Here is a 24,480-nt window from a genome sequence, read left to right as displayed (position 1 = left end):
TTGTTGGTGCATTTCTGCTGCAGTTTCTCTATTTGCGTTGCTCCTCTGGCCTCTGCTGCACGCTCCCGTTTTCACTTTGTACCTAGGCCGACCTTTTACCTCTGGTTTCCTGAGCCGATAATAACAAGATAACTCTTAAACGTATAGGGGTGAAATTTCTTCTTTAGTACACCTTCGAGATTGTCCCATCAGGGGTGAATGGTGTTCTTGACCAAAGGCTGGTGGAATTGAGAGAGGTTTTTGCTTTCAGTCTTGGCTTCTGGTGTTTTATTCAGAAAAGAAATCCTGTTGAGTAGTCTTATAACTAAAAGCCATTTAGTTGCCTCAGACATAGCTGGCTTTGTGCGCGGTACCGCAAGGTTCATTTATGCCTCTTCACCTATTGTTGTGCTCCTTGCTTGTTGGTCGCAACAGTCCCGCTGACCAGTTACCAAACCGGTGAAATTCAGATGAAAGATTCAGAAGAAGTCATTGTGGCGACTGTTCATGCCTAAATACTCTACTGATGGATATTTCTCAGAAACCTTTTGTAGGAGGGATGCAGCACGGACAGACAGCGTTTGGACTCGCTAGGCCGCAGGGCTCTCGCTCTGGCCGGGTTTGGCGGTGCTGTGGCCATGCAGAGCGTTGGGTGAAACTGGTCTGCTGTCAGCTGGGGGGAGAAGAGGAGTCTACAGGGCTCCCAAGACTGTCCAGTTTGCTTATAGACTATCCCCTTACCTCGCTTATGGCTGCTGTTTGTGAAGCTCTGGTGGAAGGAGCGAGGATGTAAGTGTTCCTTTCCACGTCCACTGAAAAAGCCTTCAGGGACTCCCAGGAAAACCAGCCTTTTGCTGCTTTGTAAAGACAGAAGACCCTGGTGACTGCTGTGAAGACATGGGAATCCTGTAGTCATCTTCCCGTTGAGTAGAGTCCTTGTTGTAGGACTAAAACCACTATGAGTACAAGACAGAAACAAACAATCTGTGTTTGATGAATATGTTATCTAAATCTCACTTTTTTGTTCTTTCCTTTCTGCTCCTCTGACGTATGCTCTGGATTTCTTAGCAGAAACTTCACTTTTGAAACTTAAATGCTGGAGGTAAGCCGTGCGGCATGAATGGAAAAGTTTTTATATGATTTCTTGGAGCAGACTGGTCTTTAATTAATTTGAAAGCAATTAAGTGTTCACACTAGTTGTATTAAACCATACTTTGGCTTTATCTGAAGTCAGAGCGTCCTTGACTCTTGCAAGCTTTGTAGCATCTGTTTATGGTAGGTTTGTCAGCTAACTAATTGCTTTCTCATGTGAACTTCTAAGGGCAAAAAACCTGCAGTTTCATTGATTCTGTGGGCATCAGTAACACCTGCAAAGAGTGAAATATCCGTGTTGGACTCTAGGTTATTAGGGGAGGATTTTCAGGCACGGTTGGTGGTCTGGAGCTGCATCAGTTCCTCTGATGTTCCCCTCTAACGTTTGCTGATGAGGTTCTTTGCGTGGCAGAGACAGCACTGGCACCAGTTGCTGAATGTTTGCCCTATTTTCAGCTGTGTGTAAGGCACATTGGCTCTTGCTTATACGTGGCCTTTAGCACTTATTCTGTCCTCGCTGTGCTCAAAGGAACAGCCTTGAACGGCGCGTGTTGCCATGTTCTTGTTAACTACACTCTGTTGTAGTCTACTGATTAAGTTGTACCCTGCTCCTCTTGCCCTTTCCACTGTCTGCCTGCCCTAATTACCTTTTCCAGATCTGAGAGCGTTTGTGTTTGTACATATTCTCTGGTTTCCAGGAAAGCGTTCACGTTCTTCCCCTCACCGGAGCGGTGCATAAACAAAACTTCCCCTCTCAAGATGTTGCTCAGACTTTAACAGCTCATCTACTATTTGGCAGGGTTTTTGCCAACATGCCTCAAAGACGCTTTGCGTCGGGTACCGCACAAGCCCCTTTAGGGCTTCTATTCTTGGTAGCGTGAACAGATGTGTCATAAAATCTTGATGCTCAAAATGGTCTGGGAAGAAGCAGGAGGGACATCATGCCCGTTGTAAAGGGCTGTCTCACCTCCCCTGCTATCAGCCAGGTAATATCACACCCGGGTCTCGCTCCTCTGCCCCTCCTCAGTCCGTCAGCTCTGCAGAGATGAGGTTCTGCTTCAGAAATGTAATAGAGCTTGAAAGTCTTTCCTGTAATATGAATTTAGAACTGAAATATTGTAAAATTTATCATTTGATTACAATGCTGCTGTTAAAAAAAAAAAAAAAAAAAAAAAAAAAAAAAGGCTGTGTTTAAATGGCCTCTAGTTATATGCATGGAAAATTAGAATAGCTTTTAACAAACAGGGGATTGACCATGAATGCCTGCAGTACAGTTATAATGTTCTGGGCAAACATTACTTAGCATTGTCATTATGTAGCAGTAATCTTTCTTTGTATCTCACACAAATTGTGGGAGAACCTTCTATTTATCTAACCTGGAAGTTTTTCCTGAACGGGGTCTCTATAATTTACACATAGAATTGGCAGTTTTCTTCCTCCTCTCGGCAGATATTTAATACCCACGTATTGCATTTCTAAGCTAGTAAACCTTCATGATTATACAAAATGTACTAGAATGTTATGAAGAAATATCTTAAATAATTAAACAGAAACTGTGAGTGACAAAACAAACGCACAAACTGCAATTTGAGCTCTGTTATTCTTTCCTTTTTGTATTCACTTATTTGCTAATTTGCTGAACTTACTGAACTGCAATGGGTCTTGCTGTGATTAGAGAGAATTTGCCGAGTTCCTTTGTAATTGTTTCTTTGCAATTAACTAAATAGTAGCATGTTCTATGTGTGGCTCTCAGGGGAAAGGAAAGGAGCGGGCAGGTGCTTTTGTGATAGGATTTCCACGTCTTCCACCCATTTCCCTGGCGCTCACCAAGTATAAAAAGACTGGTAGAACATGAGGGCAAGCGAGCATTGCCTCAGGACTGGAAATGCCAGAATTAAGCTTTTCATATGATTTCTTTGAGTTTGCTTTAAGCTTTTTATGCTGGCCCTGCTTGTGACTATTCTTTCTTTAAACCCAAAGTCCCTAGGAGTACTTCAGAGGGAAGCAATGAAGACCCAAATGTACATTCCTGTCTGCAGCCGCCTCCACTCAGGGGAAATCCATCAAGCTGGGAGGAGAAGTCAACTGGGAAGAGCCCCTGCCGTGTGGCTTTGCTGGGAAGAGCGGAGGCTGGGGACTGAGCTGTCGTGGAGGGGGCAGCGAAATCTGGGGGAGGCTGGAGAGCAGCCCTGGGTTTGTTATTTCCTTTGATTTTCAGCAGAAAAATACAGAGGAAGCCCTGGGAGGGGAGGAAGGGTGATCCTAATAGAGGCACGGCCTCGCTCAGCGGGAAGGAGGCACGGCTCCGTGCACGGGCAGAGTTCATAGAGCAGCAGAGGTGAGCGGGGCCGAGGTGCTGCCGAACGCTGGCAGCTGAGTGCTGAGACACGGTTGTCTCGCTGACCTCCCTCTGACTGCCCGTAATTTAGTCCCTGGTCTCAAGAGGGTAACTCATCCATCTGCTGGCACTTGGAGTTCAAACTTGCCTTTTCTCTTCCCCCCCCACCCCGTTTTAATCTGTATTGTTGGCTAAAACCTTTCGTAACGTGTATTAGGTCTGACAGTCAGGGGAGGGCTCCTCACTTCGCAGTATATTAAAAGCTGAATTATTTCATTTCATAGTGAATAAAAAGAGCCAGGGGTATGGGATTGCTGTGCTAAAAGGTGCTCTCATTGCAAGTATCGCATCAGCAGTAGGGATGTCTGGAGCCAGAGAGAAGCCTGTGAAGAGTGAAAAATGGTGCATTTCTAGGAGTGCTTTCTCAGACTGCCTGATGGTCTCAAGGGGACAGGGGACAGCACTGGTTGCCTTATTTTGGAGGTTTAAACTAGTCTTTTTAACTCTGTTGTCTTTCATTTGGAAAACCTCTCATTTGCCTATTTTATCCAGTGATTCTTTAGCAAAGCCACTGTCAAAGCGAGTTAGCCAACGCTAATACGGCTCTCAGGGTTACTTTTCAGCAGGATTACCAGATAACAAGCTGACGTTTGCAGTTTGCTTTGGTTGATTGCAGAACTGCTTTCCGTGCAAGGGTGATTTACTGCTAGTTTTTATTCCTGGGATGTCACAGCAGTGGCTTCTCTGTTCATTTTGCTTTGGCAAAACAGAGAGTACCTACTTGTGTGGTGAGGGGAAAAAGGCTGCTAATAATCTAAACAGGAAGCCTTGATAACTGTCGTCTTGTCATGTAATCAAGAAATACCTGAATAGGATCAAATGAGATATGCTAGACATCTAAGAAATGCAAATGCTGCTTCCTGACGTGGTACAACAGGCTGAAGTGCTCTGCCACGGGAAGTACGGCCAGTGCTAGATCCTGCGGTTTGTCTCCTATTCCTAGTTTGCTGAATTTCATTTTACTCTTAATTTTCATATTTTCCCATATCATTATAAAGAATTGTGGGGGAAGAAATTAAAACTGTTGATGCCTCTGTTTCTCTCTAATCCCAAATCCTCATTCTACTATAATTTAATCCAGTTGTCTGGGCAGCAAATGGCTGCGAGAGAGGCGATGCACACCAGCGCTGCTGAGCCTGCTCCCATTCCCGCTTACCCCCTGTCCCCTGCACGGCGCCTCAAACTGCCGCGCTGATACTCCGGAGCTTACACCCCCATTTAATAGCATCCAGCTTTTTCTGTCGTTTGCTCCAAAACGTTTTGTTTGGTTTGATGTACATCAACGCTGTCACACAAGCTCTCAGCGCGGAGATGCTTGCTGCATCTGCTTCTGCGTCTGAATCTATTCCGTGTCCATCGTTTTGCTGACAAAAGTACTTGGGCTCGCAGCCTGGTGGGGTTTTTCTGTCTATCCAGAGGCCTGTGGCAGCAGTAACATCTGCAGGACAGATTCCAGCCTTGAGCGTTTTAGTGCCAAATTGCATAGACTCTGTGGCATAAGTGGCTTACGCAGAGAGATCTCTTGCCCCCAGCGAGGTCTCTCCGCTCCTTGTCTTCGGGTTGTTTGAACCGGAGGTGAAATATGTTAGATCACTGGGCTTTAAAATAATTCCTTCCTCATCCTTGCTGGCACTACGAAAAAGAGAGAGAGGAAAAAAAAAAAAAAGGCAAGAAAATAAAATTGGCTGTTGTTCAGCTGTCCTGTTGCAGAAAAATAAGAACTTTTCTTGGAGCAGGCTGGAGGGAGTTGTGGTCTTATATCTTGTACCCTTGTATATCTTGTACCCGCGCACACGCTGCGTGGCTGTGAACTCTCTGACGCGTGTCTTAATGCTATTTGTGAACGATAAGATTTCTTCTTAGCTATGTTGATAATACTCATAGGAAAATCCCGTCCTAGTCAAAAGCTATTAAAGTTGATGTTATACTTCAGAACATCAGCAGAAATATGTTTATTTGGTCCTAATGTGTTAAATAGCCCATTTTAACATTTTTGCTCTCTTTATTTATAAAATGCATCAGTGAGGACAGCGTAAAGTCCTAGCTGCATTTGCGGAAAGTAATAAAATCATACTTGCAAAAAGAGATGTCTATAATATCTACTGACCTGCCACCATTTAGGAGAAAAAAGCAGTTGGTATTACCTTTTTTTTTTTTTTTTTTTTCCAATGGGATACACAGCACTCCAATATTTTTTTGAGTTTTCATGGGCTATAATGGTTTCTAATTCTAAACAGTGCTAATTAGATGAGGGTTTCTCGAGCCTGTAAGACCTGAGAGACCTTGGCTTGAAGCCTGTTAGAAGGATGGATGGTCCTCCTTCTCCTTCCAACTCCGAGTTGTGTTGAGTGATATTTCAAATGTGTTGCTTTCAGCTTGTCAAATCGGCAGTGGGTGAGTTGTGCTGCTGCAGGGCTGGACAGGAGACTTTGGTCCCTGTTGACCGTACAGAGAGGGCAAAGGCCCAGGAGATGGTCTGAATAGATTGGGCAAGTTTAGAAATGTTAATGCTGGACCACACTGCGTAGTTAGAGCAAGAATGAAATGATTTGATCTCTTCCTTTTAACAGAAAACAAGAAATATTTGTATACATTTCAGTTGTTTTAGGAACAGCACAATCTTTGTAATGAAGTGAATGAATTTGGGATTGCTGCTGCTTGCTGCTGTTACCTTTTCTATTTTACTATGCTATCCTAACCTTATCCAGAATATTTATGTACTCGCTGGTTTCTGACACGTCCCCCCTGAGAGGGTATGCTCGTATTTTTTACCTTTAAGACTAAAAATAGTTTGGTTATGTTCTGTTTAGGAAGAAATTAAAGTCCTTTCCTGCCGGGTCAGAGTATAATCCTTGGGGAAGTTGTGTCTGAGCTGCTCTGCGGGGAGCACCCCACACGCTGTTACCTTATGCACAGCTCCGCTGCCGTACGCAGGAAGATGCTGTCATTGCTTAAACACCGAGGTGTTTAATTCACGGCTCTGGTTTACATAGTCATCAAAACAAGCTGACAATTCCAAGCCCATTGAAGTTAACGAAGCGATGTAATTGGCTTTGGGTCACGGACTGGAAGAGGCCAAACCTTTGCCTGCAGAGAAGACAGTGGAAGTTAAACCAGAGCACTTCACGTCTCTATGAAACGGATGAGGATTGGGCATGCTGGAAAACCATGCAAGGGGCCGTCAGTTTTTTCAGACACCTCGGTACTGATAAAAATTTCCCCCTGGAAAAGCCAAGGCAGGCCAGGGAAGCGAACAGGGACCTAGTGCTGGGGAACACGGGTGTTGCAGGAGGCACGTTCCTCTGCTAGGGCAGCCGCCACGTTGGTGCCCAGGGCCTGGGAACGGCACCCGGGGAAGCTAAGCGCCGTGCAGTTGAGTGCGTTTTGGGGTTATTTTGGAGGGAAAGGCTGCCCGGCAGAAAAGGACTTGGGGGTGTTGGTCAGCTGCTGGCTGAATAGGAGCCAGCGGCGTGCCCAGGTGGCCAAGAAGGCTGGGAGCATCCTGGCCTGTATCAGGAACAGTGTGGCCGGCAGGACTAGGGACGTGATCGTCCCCCTGTACTCGGCACTGGTGAGGCCCCACCTCAAGTGCTGTGTCCAGTTTTGGGCCACTCACCACAAGAAGGACACTGAGGTGCTGGAGCGTGTCCAGAGAAGGGCAACGGAGCTGGTGAGAGGTCTGGAGCACAAGTCCTGTGAGGAGCGGCTGAGGGCGCTGGGGGTGTTCAGCCTGGAGAAAAGGGGGCTGAGGGGAGACCTTCTCGCCCTCTACAGCTCCCTGAAAGGAGGGGGCAGCCAGGGGGGTGTCAGTCTCTGCTCCCAAGGAACAGGCCACGGGGCAAGAGGAAACGGCCTCAAGTAGCACCAGGGGAAGGTTTAGGATGGATATTAGGAACAAATTTTTACACTGAAAGGGTTATTAAGCATTGGACCAGGCTGCCCAGGGCAGTGGTTGAGTTGCCATCCCTGGAGGTATTCAGAATACACGCAGACATGGTGCTGAGGGACAGGGTTTAGTGTGGTTTTTGTCAGAGTTAGGCTGATGGTTGGACAAGGAGATCTGAAAGGTCCCCTCCAACCTAGACCATTCTATGCTTCTAAGGGGACGCCCGCTGATGCCGGCTGTGGGACGTCCACCCTCTGCCACCCGCGTCCGCACACCCAGGCACCATGTTACCGCACCAGCCTGCGGTGCTGCCGAAGGCTGGGCGACCCGGGCGCGCCGGGGCACCCAGGAGGACGCAGGGCGACCCAGCAGGGCCCGGCGGCCGCCTGAGGCCAGGGCCCGGGGGAGCCCCGAGGGTCCGGGGGAGGTCTGAGGGCCCGCGGCGGGCGGGGCGGGGCGGGCGGCGGCGGCGCCAATGGGAGCGGGCGGGCGGCGCCGGGCGCGGAGGCGGTGGAGCCTCTCGGCGAACAAAGAGGGAGCGAGCGGCGCGGCGGGAGGGAGGCGGAGGAGGCGGGGGGTGCCGGCCATGCGGGGCCGCGGGTGAGGAGGGAAGGAAGGAAGGAAGGAGGCAGCAGGCAGCCGAGCGAGCAGCTCCATGGCCGGCGGGTCGGGGTGAGGTGAGGTGAGGTGAGAGGCTCGGCTCGGCATGGCGGGCGTCAGCTACTCGCCGCCCTGGTGGGTGAGCCTGCTGCACCGCCTGCCGCACCTCAGCCTGCGCTGGGAGCTCACCGCCGCCGACTTCCGACCGCACGACGCCGAGTACCAGCAGGTGGGTCCCCGCACGGGGGTTGGGGGGTGTGTGCGGGGGGCCGTGTCCTGCGGGGGGCCTCCTCGCAGGGTGGGCGGGGGGTGGCTCCACAGCCGTGGGCTGTGCGGGGCAGGGGGCTCGGCCGGCCCGGGAGGTGTGGAGGGGGGGGGCCCGGCCCCGGCTGGGGGTCCTGGGGTGGGCGTCTGTGGGGGCCATGTCTCCCCTGCCCCGTGTGGTGTGTGTCCGCCCCACCAGGGGCAGGTGGGGGCTGCCTCCCTGCTGGGTCGGGGGAGGCAGGAGGCCATCACCCTCTGTCGGGGTGGGCAGCTTGCTGGAAGGCCAAGTTCTTCCTGGGAGAAGGCGAGGTGGTCCCCCGGAAGGGGAGGCAGGAGGTGGCCCTGGCCAGGTGCCCTCACCAGGTGCCCAGCTGTCGCAAGCGGGCACTGGATGAAGGGACCGGCCCGGTCTGATGCCCCTGGCCGGGTCATAACCCCTCATCGCTGGTGGTAACTGCGCTGCCGGCCATCCACGCACCACCACCGCCAGCCAGCCCTGTGCCGCCGCCAGCCATCCTGCCACCCCGCACTGCCACCGCCAGCCCGCCCCGCACAGCCCCGACCTGCGGAGAGGCCGGCAGTGCTTTTCCAAAAGCGACCAACTGCCTGCTGGAAAACGGATGACTTAATGCATGAGCGGCGTTAGCATCAAGTGCACAGGAAGATGCTCGCGGAATACTTGTGTGACGCTTTTTCTCTTTTTTTTTTTTTTTTTTTTTTTTTAATGCTGCTTAGCCTGTATCCTGTGCTTGGTTGGCTAGGCATGTAATTAAAATGATTGTGGAGTGAATCTGTGTGCCCTAACATCTGTGTTCTCTGCTGTCATCTTGGAACAGAGCTGCAGTGACTCTGCTGCCTCATTTTGCCACGGTCTCTGGTTTTGAAAACACCATTTTGCTTTTCTGAACATACTTGCAGTGTCCTATATATGCAGCCTGCTATCGTGCACGCAGGCGGAAAGGCTAGGGCATCTAAATGGTTCTCATTTGTCCTAGAAGTAAAAGGTATTAGAAATACTTTAGAAAGCAGTACGTTTTGGCTTTTTGTTTTAAAGAGATGAACAGATCTGTGGGCTGAAGCTAGAGCAAAATGTGAGAGATGTATTGGAAGAGCAATGGGTGGATGCGAAGTATCATCTTTAAACCAGTAAACAAAACAGACTTTTGACTTAACTTTTGTGTTTGGGTCTTCAATTTGTTAATTTGTTTTAGTTCCCTTGCCTTAGCACAGTTCAAGATGGCCACACACAGATGTAACACTGCACAGCAGCTTAGCTGTGTTTCCATGACCTCAGAGGGTAGCTGCCTTTAAAACAAGGGATATGAGATGCTCGAGATCAGAAGTTAAGAGTTCATGGAAGGATGTTCTTGGGAGCGTGTTATCATGAAACAAGCACTCGTTAACCTCTGAATAGACAGCAGATGTACTGTTTTTCACTTAAATTGCTTGAAAGCATTCCTCGCAACAGTCTGGGGTTGTGTTCATTTGTCAGATAATTTTTCTACAGTAATCATATTCCGACTTAAAGGCTCCTGCTGTTCTCCTCCTGTGTAGCTGCCTCCCCTCCCTTGATTATATTAGGGACTTCTTGCACAGCAGTGATGGCCTTTTAAGTCTTAACATCAGTTCGCAAAAAAAGGTCTTATCAAATCCAAACTCAAATGTCTGGATTACCGAAGTGTCTGTCATCAAGAAAATGATTTGGGCGGCAGCAGCATTGCTGGTTTTGGCATCAGTGAGGGATAGGAAGAAGGCTCCAGTAACGCAGCCCGTGTTATCGGTGTCGTCCCTTACATAACGAAGCTGCTGTGGCTCTGCAAGTTGGCTCTGGAGTTCGCAGCCACGTAGATTAATTCTAATGCAGTGAAACGGGGAAACCCTAATCCAGGAGTAGGAACTGTAATGCTAAGTGTTGTCTCATGCTTTAAATTGTTCTGAAGGCCTTTTGGTTTGAATTCTCATTTTTGTCAGTTAGCTTTGTTATGAATTTGCATCTCTTGCTCTGTTTGCAGCCAGTGCTGGCATAGTCTCCCCTTTTCTTCAGGAACCTTTCGCATTTAGCAGGCAAGATTGTATAAGTCCTGGAAATAAGAAAGTCCGTGGGGTTTTTTTGGGTTTTGTTTTTTTTTAATTTAAATTCTGCATATTTTTCTTTTCTTTGTAGGTCTCATTGGCACAAATTCTGTGTATTTTTGTTTTCTGTTCCATTAGTGGTTGATACCCTGGTTCTTAAGTATAAACTGATAAACTGCACGCTGCCTTTGAGCTCTCCAGTGGCTGAAGAGAGGTCAGTGGGGGATGCTAGCTGGGAGTTTATGGGGATGGGAGAGGGCAGAGTGTCCCTAGCTGCAGTAAGGAAGGATTACCTTTACTAAACTGAAAATACCTTTAAAGTTTCCATGACTTCAAGTCATCAGGTAGCTAGACTGCTGTCATAAATAGGCAACGAGCAAGGCTCAGCGTCCTTTCTCATTCTGACTTGTTAGGAGGAAGGAAGCAGTGTACCCTTTCTGATTCTTCACAGCTTCTCTAGAAAAGATTTCACAGCCCGTGACCAAGGGAGAACATTGCTTTCCTTATAAAACTGTTTCCTTTGGTAACCTCTTTGTAAAGACCTACCTTTTTTGTGTACTCGTGTTTTGATGATAGGCTTTGAACTTGTGCATCAACTGAACATCCCATTTCAACCGAAAGTGAAATACAGTGGCGTGGATTTGAGTGCTGTCACGTCACTTGTTGCAGTGCCACGTGCTCCTGCAGGTGAGGAGGCTGCTGATTTAACAGGCTTTCCACCTCTACCTAGCAAGGATTACTGTAAAGCGCAAGCCACTATTGCGCTGAAGCAGCACACATGCTTTTGTCCCCTGAAACCTCTCTAAATATGGTGTAGCTTGTAGATAAGCACATACTGCCGGTCTTTGAAGTCTAGGTCTTTGTTGTGTCTTATGGGACCCTGGATGATGGAGAATATCTGGAAGGACTTAGATCTAATGGCTAGTTGTGCTGTTCTGTCCCGTGTAATCCTTTTCGTCAGAGCAGCAGGGACACCCACTGTGCACCGGCCTCTCTCAAGGCGGCTGAGTCCATTGTGTACCAACCTACAGGAGCTTCCTCCTTTTGTCTGAAAGCATGAGAAATACTTATGGCAATGTTGTTGCCAAGGGCTGAGATCAATGCAGCTGCAGGTTTTGGCTGCGTACCTTCTTCACCTGAATCTGTCTCTAAAATGCTCTCTCTTGGCATTACTTACTTCTTATCTTCTCCCACAGCGTATCTTGTTGCATGAGGTTAGAACAGTGTGTGCAAGTGTGGAGGAGCAGAACAGATCCCTTCCCTCTGGACTAGATTGTTTAAAAATGTACGTGTATACATATGTCCTTCAGATGTTTTGCTTCCATCATGACAAGCTGTGGACGGCAGTACAGCTACTTATTCCTTTTTCTGGGGGAATGGAGGTGAGCTTCAGTGTAGAATAGGCTGGGGTTGTGATCCTTCTTCTCCAGGGGTTCTGGCATGCTGGTGAGTCCTGTCAGAGCTGCCTTCATGTGCTCCTTGCAGGACTTGCTCCATAGAGTCATCCCTACAGAGGATCTTATCAGACCAGTTCTAATCAAACCTCATCCTCCCATGAATCATTGGGGTTGAAGATATCTTGATATGAACAGTTTTGTTCTGGCTGTATTCTCATCTGAGTCATACTGCAGTGCTCTGCAAAGCCTTTTCATTGTGTAGTGAGTCACAAACTCTGGAGCGAAGGGAATGTAAAAATGGAGCAAAGCTCGTGTTCCTTCTGACAGCATGATGCTAAAGCCAGTTCTGGTCTGTGTGCCTTTTGCTGCTGAACAAATGATGATGATCTTACCAGTACTGTCCACTTACTTTCCAATTCAGTTAATCAGAGCAGTAAGATGGTCCTGAGACTGCTGCTCTCACTAATTTAATCTATTTAGTAATGTAAGTACTCCTACTTGTGACTGACTTAGTTGCATGGCTTTGACTTTGCTTTATTTCTCAGGGTAGAGTTGGTTGAGAGCCTTGAGGTAGTGTGGAGGTTACATGCTGGAAAGAAGTAGAAAAGCTGAATAGCTTTTTAATACTCACGACAACAGGCAATGGGATATCTGCCTGAGACAGGGTGTCTTTGGTAATGACAGAAAAAGAGTCAAAGTACAATGCTTTATTGTAGCTCTTAAGTCTCACTGGGTGCTGAGAAGTGTCCTAGAGACAGTGAAGAAGAAAAGAGGGCTGTAAAAGCTAAGCTACAGACCACCTTGACTTGAATTTCTGCTTTTCCCTGATTGTTAGAACGTGGCAATGTTGACCTGAATCTGTGTAAACATATGGGTTATGTGTGAATCAGGCTAGAATAAAGCAAAATTCTCTAGCATCTTTGAAACTCTTTCCTTGCACCACTCTTGCTTTTTCTGTGAGAGTCAGAACTGCAAATGCACAGATAGTAGGTGTAATGGCAACAGTATGTGCTTTGGAAAAAAGACTGGATGATTGATTCACACCAATTAAGATGCGGAACCACGCTAAAGGAAGCATTGATAAGGAGTATGCTCTAGTCCTTGGTTTTGAGGTGGGCTCTTTAGTGTTGTCACCCAGGAGTTTCCTGTCATACATCTATCAGTGCTTTTGTGTTGTAACATTCTTTTTCTGCTCCTGTATGTTTGTTGAGGGGGGATCCAGCAGTGAAAGGTGCTGTGTAAGCCCAACGATGCTTCCCACTTCTGGGCTTGCGGACTGTAATCCAAGGCATGTGTGTTTGAACCTGTAGGCAAAGGTTCAGTAAGGAATTAATTCTGTCAGGTACTTTCTGGCTCTGTGAGGCTGTTTCCCTACACAAAACAGCTAATGTCATCTTTGGAAGCGTATCTTGGCTGGAAAAACACGATGGAGCCTAAACTGCCAAAAAACTTGGATTAGAGAGATTGTTTTAGAACTTCCTCTACTGTACTGGCATCTTATTTCAATTCTGAAATCAAGAGCCTTTCTGTAAATTGGAAACATGTGTATTAGTCAAGTTGGATGACGTGTTCTTGTCTAGTTGGCTCAAAGTCAGAGGGTAATGTGCCTTTCTTAAAGGAGTTAGACTGAAAGTTTCTTTCAAGAATAGATGGACCGGCTCCAAGGTCTGATCAGCTATCCTGCTCTAGCACTAGTTTGCTCACATTTCCAGAAAGGCTAGGTGATCCTGGTTAGTAGAATCCAATGTTTTCTAATTAAACTGAAGTTGCTTTTAGGTTTTTAAGAACTGATGGTAAATCCCCTCTTCCCTTTACTCATCAGTTTCGGTTGCATGAGTAACCATGCAGTAATACCTCTCATCAGCACATTGGTGCTGTAGTCTGACTCCTCTGTTGTGTATTTAATCTGGAAGAGCCTTTACTAGGGATCTGCAGCATAGTGAATAACCAAAAACGTAGAATCAAGACAATTTTTGATGGCCGGGTTTTACCAAAGGTAGACATGCAGTGGTTTCTGTTGACCATAAATCCAGTCATGCAGCAGCATATGGTATACAGACAGGGTGAAAAAAGTCAACCTTTGCCAGCTTTCTGTCTGCAGCCTTACTTTTTTGCTGACCCATGCTGTGCTGCTCCGTTTTGAGATGGTCTCCTGAGAACTGACAGTTTCTGGAAACCCTGACTGTAGATTACCTTCCTCTAGTCAAAAAAAGTAACTGTTCTGAACGTATGGTTTTAGCAGACCAAAGTACGCACAGAGGGGTAAAAGGTGACTTGGACAAATGCGAAACACGTTGTGGAGGGAGGAGGGAAGGAGACGCAAGTGAGTGTGCAAAGATGTAAACCATACTTGCTTCATCTGGGTAGAATCCTAAAAGTATTAATACTGCACAGAGAAGATGCTTTTGCCAGCACTGGTGAGTTTCCCAGTCTTAGGAGACCTCTATGCTGCATGTGGTGTTCTGAAGGTATCACGCTGGTCTTAGCTGGAAGAGTAGAACCAGAGTTAAAAGCATTAGTCTGGTCAGGTAGCGGACAAACACTGGTACCTTGGTGCTGCTGCACCAAGACATTTGTACTCTTGAAAATCCTTATTATTTTTTTTTTTCCTACCGAGTGTAACAGTTTATGTCTCCTGGTCTGGATTTAAGTACTTACAAAGTAAATCTCGTGTAATGCATCTGCCTCCTCTGAGCGCTGTCTATGTGTTGTGGTTACCTTCACGCACACGAGTGTTTATCCATTTGGAGGAGCTGACGTTCATTAACCAAATTTCGCATTTGCTTTGGAAAAAGGGAGTCTAAACAGGAATTGAGAATGCAGATGAGAGTTTCAAACCTTCACTTTGCCACCAAAATGATGTAGCTACTTAGGAAGTTTATCTTGTTGTCCAGCTGTGAAGGCCGATCACTAGCATTCTGGAGAAAGGTCTAATCAAAATCAGTTCAGTCTTACCATCTCTTCCCTTTTATTCTTTTTTTGTCTTCCCCTCAATTCTTAATGCCTTTTTGAGCAGAGAAAAATCCACGCTCTTCATGTTAACAAAAAGCCTTTGTTTAAATGTTGATCCAATAAAACAAGCCGTGTTTCAAGCAGTTGCTGGTGTGGATTTTTAGTGCTCCTTATTTTTCATTATTAGGGAAAGTGAGAAATTCTCACCCCGAAGAACATATCCCATTAGGCATGACTCTGGAGATTAAGGGTGGGAAGTCAGGTGCTTTCCTCTGACTTAATCCCAAGGTTTTGAATGTGGATTAAGGAAATGTGCCACAAGTCGTCTTGATCTCTGACTTGTATTTTGGGATTAGATTTGTTTTTGAACCTGTAAACAAAAATCTGTCTATTGAGAGTGAGATAGACAAAAGTTATGGGCCTTCGTCACATCAGGTTTCTTGACATATGTGTTTTCAGAACAGACAGTTGGAGGGACAAGCACTCTCCAGTCCCTCGGCATTTCTCCCTTCTTTTTTTTCCCCTTTATTATTTTTCCCTTTTTCTTCTTCTTTTCTTTCTCCTTTTTCTTCTAGGGCAAGGCTAATTTTACACCTCTTCTCCCCCACCCTTTTCCCCCACCAGCACACTTACTGGTGGAAAGGGTGAAGTCCAGAATCGATGGTTCATGCTATTTGTGTTGATGTGGTAAGACTGTGTTGTGGCAGAGCTTGCCTGGCCAGCTCTGTGTGACTCCTTTCTGGGGACAGTTCTGTACCTGTAAGGATGCTGAAGACTAAGCAGGGATGGCTGGTGCTTCATTCTTTTATGTTCTTTGATGTCAAGTGAGTACGTTTGGGTGGCTGCAAGCAAGCACTGAGTAAGCTCACTCAATTCTTGAGGTGGAGGGGAGTCAGCAACTAACCTCTTGATGACTGTCAATTCTCCTCTTCTTTCTGCTTTATCTTTTAGTAGTAAGCTTTCCACCAGTTACGTTGATATTTCCCATTGCCCTGGAGTGGGTAGGAGAACTTGGCTGTTTTTCAACTGAATGTAATTCCCATAGCTGGGGGAAGGGACGTGATGTCTGGGAATTTATTTGCTCTAAGCTTCATTTGAGACTTGAGTAATTTTGGAATATATCAGGATTACTTTCTGTACTGAACTTTAATTCTCACTTTTAAGACATGGATAAGACTCAGAACACTCAGGGTCATACTGATATATACTGGAGAGTTGTCTCTAATGATGATAATAATAACAAAAACAAAACCTGGTAACCCTGCTCCTCTCTCAGCAAGGCTGTTTGTACTTTCTGGGTATGTCATCCTACTAGCTCTTTGTCTTAGCTGATGATGATTAACAAGACAGATGACCTAAAATCAAGGAGGATCCAAGTTCATGCAAGATTTTTAGTCCTGGGGGTGCACTCAGAAGACAGTCTAAAAAAAGAAAAAAGCCATCACTGTTAGAAATCCTTCCCTTTCCTCCACTTCAAGGAGTGGCTGAGGCTGTTGGTTGTAATGCAGTGGTGAAAAACTAGGAATTGATTATGTTTATCCCCAAATCAGAAATAACTTTTGCTGCATGGTGAAAGGGTCTGCAGGTATCTAGCAAATAGTCACTGTGGGGCAGTGCCATGTTGATGCTATTTCTTTTTTATTTTTTTCATATTAGATGGACTAGGAAAGAGCAAAACACAGTGCACTTTCATGCTGCAAAGGCTTTAATTTCAAATTTTTTTATTTATTTTTTTTTTAGATTTCTGGGTAATGAGCCGCTTGTAGTTTTTGAGTCTGATCCTTATAATTGTGAGCTTTAGGGTTTGGTGAGCCACAAGTGTGCATGTTCTTGCAAAGTAGTCATTTCTGTGCTTAAGGCTGCAAGGCCATTCTCTTGCTAAAAAGGAAAAAAAAAAAGTAGTTTAGCCTGCAATCCATGGACACGGCAGTCGGTGTAACTCAGCCATGATCCTTGTACTGATTCCCTTCTCTAAGCACTTGGATATGAGGGTAACATTTATGATAATGTAGGCTTTCACATGGTTATCAGGTTGCTTGCTTCAGCAGATACAACGTGTGCCAGACTAAAGTTACGATTTTAACAAATGAGCGGGTTTTTTTGGTGAATAGCAAGAGCAGCGTTGAAACCAGCCAGGGGAAAGAGCTGACGCTCCCCTTCACCCTCACGCGGACTGGAGCTGCACCCTCAGATTGTGATTTCCTTGGTCAGTGCTAAATGCTTTTTCTGGCTGATATGCCTCAGAATGGTGCCACACATGCATATGCATGAAAGTCTTTTGTAGTGTGAAATTAGGGATGAAAGATATTGCTAATCAGTCCTAACAATGCTGGACTTATTCCTGGACAAGGGGAAACGGGAATGTGGGGAATGGATGTTTCACAAATGTATAACACATTCAGACGCGTTGTTATGCCAGTGTTGGTGTCTGTGCATGGACACCCTTTTGAGTCTGTAAAATGCTGCCGTTCATGCAGAGAATTTAAACAAGCTGCCTATTCAACACTGAAATTCAAAATAACACCAAAATCCAAATGGAGGCACTTCACTTGCATAATAGTGTCTGTTACAAGGAGGACTCAGTGCCGTAGATGATGTAATGCTCCTTGGGAGCTGGGGGGGAGAGAGGGGAGAGGGTGTCTGTGAAGGGAACCCTTCAGGGTATTGGTAACGGTATCAAAGCTATCCATAGGGTGTTAATTAGCAAACCTGAATAATCCCAAAGTTGATTGGGTTACAACTGTACGGGGGGGGGGGGGGGAAGGCGCATTGCTTGGTACTACCTGTTTTCTCTGATTATAATTGCTTTAGTGTTGAATAGTAGATTTCTGAATAATGCGGAGGGGCAGAGTATGACCTCACCGTACTTCATGCCGTTTTCTTGGGGTCAGCTTTCTTGCAGTTTAACAGTGTGCTCAGGTTCCGGTAGCTGGTAAACTGGTAATTCTGAGGCTTGCTATAGGAGCTAAGATTCTTTTTTTCAGCCTGCCAAAGAGATGCTCTCTGTTGCATGGCTGACACTGTAATGCTTTTCATCTGGGCTGTGCCTGTAGCCTTGCTACTTAAGTGCTAGTTGTAACGGATGATGTTACTGTTCCCAGGCCTCTGGCAGTTTGGTACTTTCCTTCCTCCCTAAATTTATGTTTAGCATATACTTATTTGTTTCAGTTTAGGAATAGCCCTTTATGTTGTTTCCTCGCTGCCAGGGCCTCTCTAGCCTCTTCTCGGACTGTCATGGTCAGAGGGGCAGCATACGATTGCTGCCTCACATACGGCCCCCCCGCCCCCTTTCTCTCTTGTTTTACAGTATTCACTCCAGGAAATGCTGAGAAAGTCGAGAGTAATGGAATTCATGAAATTCAAGCTGCGCTTCAATGAAAACGTGTTTTCAATTTCTGCCTCCTTGGGAGCCTGAGACTGAACTGTAATTGTCAGCGCTGGGTGGGGGCTGGGGCTGGGGATGAATGAAAGCAGTGGAGTCAGCGCTCGGCGGAGCCTCTCGCCCAGCATCTCCCTGCTCCTCGGCATTCAAAGGCTGGTGTGTGCTTTGTGACCGCTTCAGGAAGCGTTTTTGTATTCAGCTGTCCAAAAGGGCCCAGGCATTTTCCTGCTGGGCTTGATCTGGCTGTTGGGATCTGAATGACAGTGACATGTTGGAGAAGAACGTGATGGGGGAAGCATCAGCTGGGGGTGGTTTATCCCCCCTCCCTGCTCTTCATCTTGCTCACGCTGTCCTTTGAGTGTCCTGCTGCCGATTAAGGGTGAGAATTATAATGGTGACTCAAAAGCCTTTGGTAAAACTCATTAATTCATTCCTCCTTTAATTAGACACCCAGCCATGGGCTTATAATTATCAGACCCTAGGAACATTTGCAGCTGTAATAAGCTGTGCTGCACCAGTTGCAGAAATCATGGATTTCTGGCCAATGCAGCTGTGGCGAGCTCTGACTTGGTTTGGGTTTTGGTGAGGAATGTGGAAGGGCATAGAAATGGAGGAAGTAGCTGAGAGTGTGCGGTGGTGACCTCTGGCTGAATCTTGCCTCGTGGGGTTGAACTTGGAGGAAAGGGTGGAGTTGTCATGCTTATAATTTTTTTTTTTTTTTTCCTTTTGAGGTGTAATAATGTAACTTTCAAGGAGAGAAAAGAGGAAGGAGAATCTATTGAAAAGTTACGCAAACACCTTTTCTTAACTTCAGCACCTGAGGGAATTGTACTTTTGGAATAAAAGTGTAACAGGAGCACTTGCAGGCTTTGCAAACAGTGCCCGTTTTGCTGTTTGGAAGTTAGGGAATGGTCGAGTGTTTTACAACAAAAAAGTACCAGCTTCCTTTTTTTGGGGTCTTCTGGGGAAAAGAATCAACCACTATTTTGTAATCTCTTCTTGTTTCTGAAATATGAAGGAAGGTAATTTTCAGAACTAATTTGGTGACCCCTGACAACAGATGACTAGGGTCTTCTGAGAGAAGTTTGTGCTACTTCTGGTATCTTTGAAGTACTTGTGCTTTTTTTTGCCTTTTTTTTTTTTTTCTTTTCAGAAGGAGAAGTAGAGGGAAGGCTAAAAGGACTTCAGGGAAGAACTTGTTATTTCTACACTACTGCAACTCTACTTGTAGCTAGGATCACTGCGAATGCAATGGTAGACCCTGAAAACATGATCTCCGTTTAGCTTTGGACTGACAGGCTGTCAAGTGTAAGCAATACCGAAAGTCACAGACCTAGGAAAAGGCTAGGGACGGAGCTAGCTGGGCTTAGATAGATATCCTTAAAAAGATAGGTTTGCTTTTCTTTTTCTTAGAATTTGAACTTGAGTAAGGTTAGACTGAAAGCCTTGGACTTGAGTAAATGGGGGCTATTGCCCAAGACTAGGTTAGAGGTACTTCTAGTCAATGGCAAGTATTAATGTTCATGCTCCCTTAAGAGGGAAACCGTTTCAGTTGTAGTAGGTGGCAGGAAAAAATGGATCAGCTGTGTTTTGGGTCTTTTTCTGTCTGGATTTAGTGGAAAGCACAGATAGCACATCCAGTGAGGATGGAATGATTTGCTTGACACTTCTGTAGCTAAACAGAAGTCTTTACTTCGGATGAGAGTGCTATTTTAAAAGCACTGTACAACACTTCCTGTGTGCCTTTTAGTATTTCAGAATGTGACCGATGTCTTCTGTTTGTCCTTATCGTCTTCTACCCACGCAGTCTGAGTTATTCTTGGCTTACGAGACTGAGAAGTGCATAGAGCTTGGGTAGGACAGGGTTTCATCCCTGGTCTCTGAGGTCAAATACACTGGATCGCTGGCCATTCGTTATATAGGTATATATATCCAAAATCTTTACAGGTTAGACAACAGATGTCGCATCAATGTGAGTAGACAAATTAGTGGGAGCGACAAATTGACAAGGTTAAAATAGCCTTTCGTTCTCATAAGTACAGCCAGGTAAAGATGCTGGTAACATTCTTGGCTGGCCTCAGGGACCTTGTTCTGGGGCAGGTTGAGTGCTCTAGCAGGGAACCTCTTGATCACTGCAGTGGTTGTTTTTCGAGCTTTTTCAGCTTGACCTGTTGCAAGTTAAAAGCTCTTCAAAAGCATTTTAAATGCTTTAATATTAAAGGGTAAACTGAAGGTGATGAATATAAAATATGCCCAGTGCTGTTGACAAAATTCTCCATGTGGACAAGCGGCACTCTGGGATGCGCTTCCAATGCCTGTGCGTTAGCAGGCGGCTCTTGGAGAAGCTGTGTGAGTGATAGTAGATGCTGGGAGCATTCTGCTGAGGTGTAAATAACAAGGTTGGACAGTTTACGCTAGCTGTGCTGTTTTTATTAGTGCAGTTTAGCTTTCGCCTTGGGCGATGTGGAGATTATGGGAGAAGGAGGAAAGGACAAGCTGTGAACTTGCCTCTGCTCCCAGCAGAAGATGCTGAGAAGGTATGGGGATCTTGTTACCCTAATCCCCATTTGGCATGTTAATTCTTCTTGTCTGTGCAGTCCTATCTTAAGTCTGAAATACTTACCGAAGCAACTGCATGCTGGGTCACATGTATGTCTTGCTCCCGTGCCCTTTCAACCTTTTTGATGTTTGTGTGGATTTTGCTGCAGCTATTAAAATTCAGTTGGCTGCTATAGTATTTCATTGCTGTTAATTTTGTTTTCAAGATAAAGTTGCTCTGAGAGACTGCTGCTCATCGTATTACCTCTTCTAAATTCATTTAATAGCTAGTTGCTAGCTATTGCTTCTTCTGTCCGTGACTGACCCATCTCTTGATGTGTTCCCAGTGCTGAAGAGGACTGCAGATCCAAGTTTGTTTGGTGGGTAGATCTGAATTGTCTTCTGATGATGTCAGCTATGCTTTAGCCTGGGAGGAGATGTGCCCCTTGTACCACAGCAGTGGCATATCCAACAGGTGAAATGTAGTTCTGCAGGTATAACCGATGGGCAGGACTTTCAGCACCAACTTAATTATTAGGTTTGGTTTGCTTGTGCTGGCTTCCGTAAGAGTGATCTTGATGACTTGATGCAATAAATGAAATCTAAGGTTCCTGAGAAAGAACCAGTTTCAAGGATAGGCCTCAAATGCTCATTGAAGTTTGGGTGCAAACCAGGCATGTCTGTATTTCTTTTCCCTTCCAAAGTGGAATTTGCTGCTTGATGTCTGATGTAGTGAATGCCAAGTTTTCTTTCTGACAACTGCGCCTTCAGATGGGATCCACCAGCTATTTAGTTCTTTACTTCCTACTCACAAACACTTACACCACCACTTCTTTGATACTAAAACTAGTCCTGCAAGACTTTCGTCCTTGGGGATGTCCCCAGCTAGCCTTTGACATGCTATTGCCTTCCAACAAATCACTGATTATGTCTCCTGGGAAAACAGAGATCCTGAGTATTTTCAGTGTAGCTACACTCGGACCTTGGTCAGTGCATGGTCTCTCCCATGTGCTATGAACACAGGCTAACTATAAAAAGGGCTGAGAGCTTCTGGAAACTACGCTGTAGTCCTCAGCAAGAATATTTTTTTTTTTTTTTTCCTGTTAGGACACCTGTGCAGCAGAACCGCAGCGTTGTTCTAATGCTGCAGTCAGAAGTATTACATGGTGCACAGTCTGATGTTAACGTCAAGCTATGTATTCCTCTTGTACTCAAAACATTAACTATACTGGGATAAGAATCTTGTTCTTGGTGCAGCTGTGGTTTGGATTGTGCAAGGGCTCTTTGGATTCTACTGCAATATTTCTGTATCCCCTGATCTAGATCAGGGTCTTGATGGCTGAAGCTGTGCTGGCAAGACCTCAGAGGCACGCATGCGTAGATACATGCCATCAGTTAGGCGAATGGTGCTAGCTGCTGCGTGTGAGCATCAGTGCTGTACTTGGGGCGCTGGCTCCCTGTACAGTCCTGGCTTTAAAGATCTAAAGCTCCTCCAGTGTTGCTGAGTGGGGTCTCAGTAGGTAGGAAAGTGTCTTGTTTGATTCCCAGTTGCTTGCAGGGAGTGCGGTCTTTAGGTTATTTATGCTGCACGCTTAGCTGTCCTGTATTTAACTTCCAGGCAGCACCCAGATAACCCCCAATCCTTGTGCCCCTGGTAAATAGGCTTCCAAGAGGGGTTTTGCATTCCAGGCACGTACGCTGTCCTGCTCTGCTAGCTCAAGCTGGGTTAGTCATGCGTCTCACCCAGTGTGTCAGATGGTCTGTCTCTCTTGCTTCGGATCTCTGAATCCTTGCTCTATAAAAGACAGTAATCAACAAAAGGGCAGTTAGAGTTGTGGAGCTTGGTTATATGATCTTGTCACTTCTTTCACCCTGATCTTTGGACTAAGGAGATGGTGTTTTGAGTACAGAGAAATTTTCAGGGTCCCGGGAAAGTGGCTGGGACTGTACTGTTCAGCTGTAGGGCACTGTCTAAAAAGAAATAGTGGGAGCCAGTGACAGGACAGTGAAACATCTGAGTTTTAGGAGAAAATCAAATGAAAACTTGATGCCTCGTGGTTAGATTCTGCCTCTGGAAGCTACTGTTAAAGCTCCTAGTCATTACACGGGGATTGCACTATCATGTCTTTAAAAGTATGCAAAAACCTGCTCTTGTTCCTTCACTTACAGGTTTTCCACCTGAAGGTATAATGTGGTGACAATATAATCTCTTCCATAGCAACCAGCATGTCGTAAACAGGATTATGGTGCCTAGTAAGGATGGAGGGCACAAAGAATTTAGGAAGGAAGTATCCCCTCGTGTAAATACCCTCATTAACATGGAGCAAAGAAGGGTAAATTGAGTGTCATACGTACAGAAAGCAGCACCCTGCTTTGCATGCTGTGTGGCACCTAAGGGCTGTGTCACCAGGAGAACAGGGGAAGAGGAAGGGCACACAGGCACGTGTGTAGCATGACGTGTGTCCTTAAACTAATGTGGCAAGGCCCTAAGAAGGTGAATCTGTGGTGTTAGCAAGCCAAGGTAAACCCTACAGAGAGCCTGTTATTGATGTCAAGGTGCAAGTGCAGCAATCTGCCTTGTCTCAGCTAAAGTGATTAAAACTCTGACGGCACCACATATTCTAGCCATCTCTCTTCCTGCCTTTCTTCTTTTCAGTCCCCCATCAAGAATGTCCTTACCCCCAGTCTGGAGAGGGTAAAGTGTGTCTGCTACAAAGTACTGCATTTTTCCCCACTAGTACTGTCTGTAGAGTTAAATTAAAATGCTTTCTCAATACACATTCAAGCTTGCTTTCTCTTTTTAGTAAAAACTTGAGCTGGCTGTTTTATTGTAAAAGATGATGGGAAGAACCAGCAAAATCAAAAGCTTCTCTCTTTAGCCCTTTCTGCAGTGAAGACTAACAGTGTCTTGTGACGTTCTTCTGCAGACCCATAAAGAAGAGAGAGCTACTTGACTTGCACACAGTTACTGCCAGAGGTAGTGTGGTGGGTTTTATGCTGCATAGAGTTAAGTGATAACAGTTACTGAATGCTGTGTAAGAGTGTTTGAGCAGATGCCCTGCTCTACTGTGTTCTGCAGTTCATGCACCACTTGCTTTCATTCAATAAAAAGCAACACGAAGGCATGAGAGTTATTGCAGATATTTGTTTTGTGGCTTCAGGGTATCTTATCTTGGGGCTGCTCAAAACTTCTTTCTAGTGAATTGCTCTCACTTTTTGGAGTGTTTGGATGATGTAATGAATGGTTCGATTGCTTCAGTGAGTCAAAATTACTGCTTGGCTCTTTCCCAGAAGCTTTAACACCTGCTAAAAGGGTGAAGAATTCCAGGCAACTGCTGCCAGCCTGTAAGTGCTGTGAAAAGTCTCTTGTCAAAGATCCAGTTTTCTGTATAGGTTGGGAGTCAGATAATGTTCCCTTCTAATGTAATGCGATTTGTCAGAGCGGATCTGGGCAGTATTGCTGCCCAAACTGATTTTCTTGGTGGTGGTGTAGTGAGCTGAGTTTGTAGCAAGGGATCGTGATCACTAGTGGTGATACCAAAGCGGTGATAGAGCTAAGGAGAGCATGGCTCTCTCCTTCCTACCTTCAGAGAATCCGCGATGGATGTCTTTAAACTGCTGGTTCTGTACTTAGTGAGGTCTGCCAGCCTCGCCTGATTAGAGAATAAGCTTCAGTAAGAGATAGTATGAGTCCTATACTGGAGCTTATAGTTTTTGCTTCTCTTTGTTCCCGATTAGGATACTCTCTGAAAATAAGTTCACAGATGTGACTTAAAATACCTGTCTATAAAGAGTAAAAAGAAGAATTGTGCGTAGGGAAGGGTGGCTCTTAAGTTTGAGATTTTGAGTGCAAGTTGAAAATCTAGTGCAACCTGGCTTAAAAAAAATGTATAAAACTACTCAAATGCAAAAAGATCCA

General features: G+C 45.7%; 1 protein-coding gene across 2 annotated transcripts in view; it reads left to right on the top strand.

Annotated features, from left to right (window-relative positions):
* Positions 1-7,915: 7,915 nt before the first annotated feature.
* The window catches only part of TTYH3 (tweety family member 3), a 79,534-nt gene continuing 62,969 nt past the window's right edge, over positions 7,916-24,480 (top strand). The window contains exon 1 of one of the 2 annotated variants that reach the window (XM_054212041.1): positions 7,916-8,184. In XM_054212041.1, the coding sequence (XP_054068016.1) occupies positions 8,062-8,184 (123 nt within the window). In that variant the 5' untranslated portion in view covers positions 7,916-8,061. The remainder of the gene's footprint in view (positions 8,185-24,480) is intronic. The other variant, XM_054212040.1, reaches the window with a different exon arrangement.

The sequence above is a fragment of the Rissa tridactyla genome, chromosome 8 (genome assembly GCF_028500815.1).
Source record: "Rissa tridactyla isolate bRisTri1 chromosome 8, bRisTri1.patW.cur.20221130, whole genome shotgun sequence".
Taxonomy (NCBI): domain Eukaryota; kingdom Metazoa; phylum Chordata; class Aves; order Charadriiformes; family Laridae; genus Rissa; species Rissa tridactyla.
Note: the sequence above shows the minus strand (reverse complement) of the source record. Positions and strands in the feature narration are given on the sequence as shown.